General features: G+C 52.7%; 1 protein-coding gene across 6 annotated transcripts in view; it reads right to left on the bottom strand.

The window, feature by feature from the left end:
- Nucleotides 1-273: 273 nt before the first annotated feature.
- The window catches only part of IQSEC1 (IQ motif and Sec7 domain ArfGEF 1), a 166,221-nt gene continuing 160,494 nt past the window's right edge, over nucleotides 274-6,000 (bottom strand). For 5 of the 6 annotated variants that reach the window (XM_004738614.3, XM_045063375.1, XM_004738612.3 and 2 more), the window contains one exon: nucleotides 274-4,747. In XM_004738614.3, the coding sequence (XP_004738671.1) occupies nucleotides 4,187-4,747 (561 nt within the window). In that variant the 3' untranslated portion in view covers nucleotides 274-4,186. The remainder of the gene's footprint in view (nucleotides 4,748-6,000) is intronic. The other variant, XM_045063377.1, reaches the window with a different exon arrangement.

Raw genomic sequence — 6,000 nt, 5'->3', positions numbered from 1 at the left:
CACTCCAAAGGAGCCAGCTCCTCTCTAACTCAATGGAACTACCAAATGTGTGGAAAGTGGCTGGAAATTATAAATCCCTTTGGAAAGTTCCATCTGTGCCTACGCTGTGACGCATACCTTTATCTTGCACCCTTGATTTAAGTCAGTCCCGGGTCTTCCAGAAAGCTACTGCCACCGGCAGTCTTGACAAGGACGGGGCCGAGGGCTCAGCTGGAGAGCTGTGTCTGCTCGACAGAGAAACAGCTAGACTTTTCAGAAAAAGTAAAAACCCGAGAGTTTTAAAGGATTTATTCGATTTCTCCACATGATCACAGCTATGGTTTTACATCAATAGAGTCTGCTACTACTCACAAACAGAATGCATATAGAAACAAAAGCAATCCTTTCCTGCCCAAAGTTACACAGCAGGCGCTGGGCCTCGTGGGAGCGGTGTGTCTGTCTCTCGAAGTCTCTGAGCGGTCCACGTTCGAGACCTGATGCTAAGCGTTTAAAACAACTAGAAGGTGAACGACAGTTCCCAGGAGGAGACGGGTCCTGCATGGGACCTTGATGTGGCCGCAGGTAGGCTAATGGGTGCGCCCGCCAGGTAAGGGGTACACAGCTCCTCCCGCCTGTCCCTTTTCGCCACCCCCACTTCACACTGGATTTGTTTCCTTGATTATTGTTGTGATTGAAGACACTTTACAGAATTACTCCTTTCGCGGGCAGAAAGGGTGATGGTATTTTACAACGAAAACTGTAAGATGCATGCTTACCTGTAGAGACACAGCTTCATATGGAATGCTGAGTCAACACCTAGGGTCATGTTTAAGTATCTGCTGTCTCTTTTCAGCTCGTTTTAGAGAAAAAGAGGCTTCTGCTGCATGCAGCGTGGGGATGGAAAAAATCGCTCTACACTGGATGACTGAAGACATTTTTAAGCGAGATGTGCACATATTAGGATGAACTTTATTTTTACATTGTTGTACAATTCATTCATAAACTTAAAAAAAATACAAAGACATGACTTGATTGTTGTCCCAGAAAAGATCTTCAGCCACTTCTGCTAGGGTCTCCTGCTCCTGCCCAAAGGTCTGTTCAATTGCAACGATTTGTGCAACTTGAGAAAAATGTCACAAGTGTGTCCTGACAGTGGTGAGGGATGACACACACATCCTGCAGCCTATCCCAGGGGTGGGGGTGGGGTGGATGACAGGCCCCCACACCTGCGACTCTGTGGAGGGCCATGTCTAGAAGGAACTGTCCCATGAAAGCAACACTGGGGATGGTGGGGGCAGGTTGGGGGGGGCCCAGCAACTTGCCAGAGGCTTTCGCTGCCCAAATGAGACTTGGCAGCGTGGCTCCAGCCTCCTTAATAGAACAATGTACCTTCTGGAAGCATCTCCCACGATAAGTTTGTAAATATAACACAGTGAGGAAACCCACTGACTTGAGCCCAACACACTGTGTCCAGTTGGAAACACGGGGAGAAACGGAATTCATTCCAGAAGTGCCCTTTTGCTAGATCAGGCCCTGGGATGCCCAACAAAGCTTCAGGACACATGGATGGCAGCTTTGGAGGCGAGGGTTCTGAATGGCCAGCGGAGCACGAAGGACAGCGACGGACAGAGCACACCACCCTCACCCCCACCTCCCCCGCCATTGGCTTTGCCCTCTCTTGTTTTTCATTCATGGTCATCCCTTCGGAAAGGGTAATCTGGTGCCAAATAGCCTGTATCTTTTCTGGAACAACCTCGAGTTTACAGTTAGACTTTACTATTGGTACAGAGGGTGAAGAAAAGCCAACATATTTCATATGTTACCACTTTACTTCAACTATTTGTCAACAGTAACACTGATATAGTTTGCAAATACACAATACATAGAGTGTGGCCTCGCGGGACTGACGCCGGGTGGCATGCAGTACAATTTGACTTTTCCTGGTCAGAACAACATCCTTTAAACTGCAAGACAGAGAATGCCTCGGGGAGCCTGACTCTGCAGGAAAACCCAAGAATTTAGGGGCAAGTGGGAGCGGGGAGCCTCCCACCAGCCTGGCCTGGACCAAATCAGACACACCCGTGCTGTTGATTTCTCTCCTTCCAGGCAGAGGCCTGGGAGAGAAACATGACACTGATGGGAAGATAAAGGTGGGCAGGTTAAAGTCACACTTCCAAAAAAAAAAAAAAAAAAAAAAAAAAAAGGCTAAACTCTAGATTGCTGTATTTGCTCTCTGTGGAGATTAACAAAGTGCTCGGTTTGCAGATTTGCTGGTATGGTGACCCCGATGATATGACAAAGGGGTGGGTGGGGAGGGAAATGGGCAGGACCCTGCATCCCCCACCGCCCCGCCCCGGTCGGCCCGCCGGCTGAGCTCCCCTTGGTCGTCCTGCCGTCTGGCCACGGCACGCCACGCCATGCCATCCACGGAGCGCGGAGCGCGGAGCCCGGGGCCCGCAGAGTCCCGCACTAGCTTCGCCCTTTCTGAAAGGGCTCTCCACCGGGGCAGGGGCCGTGGGGCAGTCCTCGGGTCCCACGGCTTAGGAGCACAGCACTGGCGGCTGCAGTGGCTCGAAAGGCTGAAACTACAAAGTACGGCCCGTGGGTGACTCAGTCACATAACCGGACGCGTGTGGCGCCCGGCCCCGAAGGAGCAGATGGTGTCACCACAACACGGAAGCGACAAGAGCACAGCTGAGAGTCATGTGATGCCCTGGCAGCTAACTGGACCATGAGAAGGCAGCACGGGGGAGGGCGTCGCTGGCGAGGGCCGGCACTTGTCAGCCGGGGTCAGGGTGGGGGGCCACGGTGATGACACGGGGGGGGGGTTGTGCTAGCACACGGCCACATGAAATCACGATGATCACGGCTACCACTCAGAAAACAAAATGGGAAACACACACACCGCCCTGGGTTGCTACATGCTAGAATCAGCCTTCGGGCTCGCTCTGAGCGGTTCCTGGCAGAAACTCGCTCGGGGGCTGGTGCCTGTTGCGGTTTGGAGACAGGATGAGTAAGTTATGGTGTTGGGGAGACGAGGATGGGAGCTGGCCGTTTTCATGTTGGAGATGAACACTTCTGCCGTGGATGGGTGCCCCCCTCGGAGGGCTCTGAATGAGTGTGCATTAAATCATATGCATACAAAAGAAATATGGATCATGGGAATTCACAGTTATCGCAGCCATTAAAGTGTCTAAGAATCTGTGTCACCAATATCCTCGAACAACCAGTTCCTAACTAGTTGTCCCGAGTTGCTACTGTAGATTTACTGTATTTTTATCTATTTGCTTACCTGAAATAACAGAGCAGTTATAATACTGAGTACTTAGGATAGTTTTCTGTTAATAAAATAAGGATTTATACAAAGCAATATTGGACTTTTTAAACAGTTAGATGCTATGTTACTTGGCACAGTTAGTAATGATTGCGTAAAGATTTTAGCCAGTCCTGGAGGGACTTCTCTTCTTTTTATGAAAATATGGAAGTATCTGAATTTGTTCCTAGCATTTACGTTTTTGGTTTACTCTCTCTCACACATTCATGTAAGGTACTGTCTTCCTATCAGGTAAGTGGAGCTCCTCATAAAGTCTATATTGCTAATTTTGTGGACTGAGACGTTTCCTTTCACACACAAATACTACCTATACAGTATATATATATATATATTTATATATTTATATATTTATATTATATAAAGTTTACTTACGTTATTTTCATCAACCATATCAGGTCTACTTAATTTTTTGCCCATTGTCAATAAAAGAGCAATAAATGCAGCAAGTTTGGGTTTTTTGTTTTGTTTTGTTCTGTCTCTGGTTTTTGTGTCTCGTTTCTTCTTTTCCTAGGCTGGGTTTTCATATGTGTGTACAATTAGGGAGCAGAGCTGAGTGCTGCTTTGGAGTGGGGGGGCATTTCGACATCTATGTGGCCGGTGGCCCCGGTTTCAAGGCTGATGGTGGCCGAGGCCCACCCCTGGGGTCGAAGTGGATGGAACCTGGGACGCCCACGCTAAGTGCGATCGGGAGCTCTGTTCCCTACAGCGCAAGCCCCGTGGGCTCAGGGGGCTCCATCCAGGCCACGGGGAGCGGGGGGGTGTTGGGGAGAGGAGGTGGAAAGAGAAGGGCCCTGGTCTGAGGCGGACCGCCCCTGGGCGTGGCTGTGTGGTGTGCACTTGTTCCGCGGAGTCTGGGACCCCATCCCAGGCTGTCTACACAATTGTGCTGATGCCGCTGGGTTTGGCCTTGCTGCTAGTAGGGGGCGGCGGGGCGGGCGGCTGCCCGTGGTGGTGCACTGCATGGCCCGGATGGCCCGGGTGGCCGGCATGGGCCGAGGGCAGCGGTGGGTGGCTGTGCACATGGGCCCCATAGGGTGGGTGCCCCCCGTGGGGGCCGTGGTGGTACTGGTGTGCATGCTGGATGTGCTGGGGGGGGTGGTAATGGTGGTGGTGGTGGTAGGGAGGCGGGTTCTGCTGCATGTGGCAGTACTGGCTGTGGTGCCCATGCACCGAGGCTGGCGGCGGGCCCTCAACAGGCCCCTGGTGATGGCTGGCCACCACCGTGTGCGGCGGGTGGGGCAGGCCCGGTGGGTGGGGCGGCGGCTGGGGAGGGGCTGAGGGCGGGTGGGCCTGGGGAGGGGGCTTCCCTCTCTTACTCCCAAATAAGGAGCCCAGGAGGGAGGATGAGTTAGGCATAGTCTGGTGTGGGCGAGATGGACACTCTCGTGTTGATGTAGGTCTCCGGCGCATGTGAGGACTGCTAATGATGGACCCCTAAAAAGGAAATTCATAGAAATCAAAATTAAAAGATCTTAAAGCACTTATGTCAGAATGATTTTTTTTCTTTTTCTTTTTTGTAATGTAAAAAGTCCACCCACTGACTGCTAGGTCTTAGTTCAACTCACTGGTTGCCGAGGGCAGGGCTGGGTGAGGCTGCGTGAGCTTCACCTCGGCTCATGCTGCTATTGGGGGGCCGGCAGGGACTCAGAAGCGGCCTTCCACTGAGACATGGGGAGGGTCAGGGCACGAGGGACCCTCCTCCGGTCTGGTCAAAGCAGCAGCAGCAGCACAAGTGTGACTTCTGCTCCCGTCCTGACACGGAAGGTGGCCTGAACTTTTGGATCGGAACAACTGGCCTGGGGTGCCTGTGAGCAGCATGTGCGGAGTGGAGTGGGGTGGGCTGGTGTGCATGAAGGACCCCGTTCCTGCTGAAACTGCATCCTATACTCTCCTGGGTCTTCTCCACAGGTGCAAGGGCCAACTTTTCTGCCTGCGTGGGCCCCGAGGTTTCTGGGAAGCTGGTGGTAGGGACAGGAGGGGGCTTGGGGACCCTTGTTCTGGGTGGGTGGGGGCTGCCTAGGCATTTCACTGCAGCTACCTACTGCAAACCAAACAAGGAAAAAGAAGGAAACAAAAAGGTCTGCAAGCTGAGGTTAAGATGTGAACAGTAATATAGAGATGGTTGGAAGATGAATGAAATCTCATGAAATCCACTCGGAATTTTTCTTGCTCTCACGGCTCTCCTCCCCCGAGCTAGCTAAGCCAAGTCCATGGTGCCCTGACTGCAGACACACAGCAATCGAAACTCCAGGAAGGAAGCGATGGGGATGGCGGAGCATGGAAGTCAAGAGACCGGCAAACCTCCCCCCAGGGCAGCGTGGCTGGAGGGTGCGTGGGCGCCTGGTGGTGGTGCCTCCCCCCCAAGGAACAGTGCTGGCAGGCGGGGACCCTGAGGGGGGGGTGCCGGGAAGCTGGGATGTTAACCATGCTCGGAGCCACTGGGGACAGGGTTAAGCGGGAACTAAAACACGGAATCCAGAACCACCCCCCCCCAACGGGTCCAGCCCAAACAAGCGGTGAGAGGCACGGGCGATTCTAGGCGGGAGAAGCTGGCATGCACTGGGGCTGAGGCAGGCAGGGGTGAGGGCGGGCGTGTCTGCGCCTCTGTGCAGTAGGGGAAGGAAGAGCAAAACAAAACAAAACGAAAACAGAAAAAAAAAAAGACAACAGATATAAACCAAGGATTG

The sequence above is a fragment of the Mustela putorius genome, unplaced genomic scaffold (assembly GCF_011764305.1).
Source record: "Mustela putorius furo isolate JIRA1106 unplaced genomic scaffold, ASM1176430v1.1 tig00003850_pilon_pilon_pilon, whole genome shotgun sequence".
Classification (NCBI taxonomy): domain Eukaryota; kingdom Metazoa; phylum Chordata; class Mammalia; order Carnivora; family Mustelidae; genus Mustela; species Mustela putorius.
The sequence above is the reverse complement of the archived record's forward strand: the minus strand, read 5'-3'. Positions and strand labels throughout refer to the sequence as shown.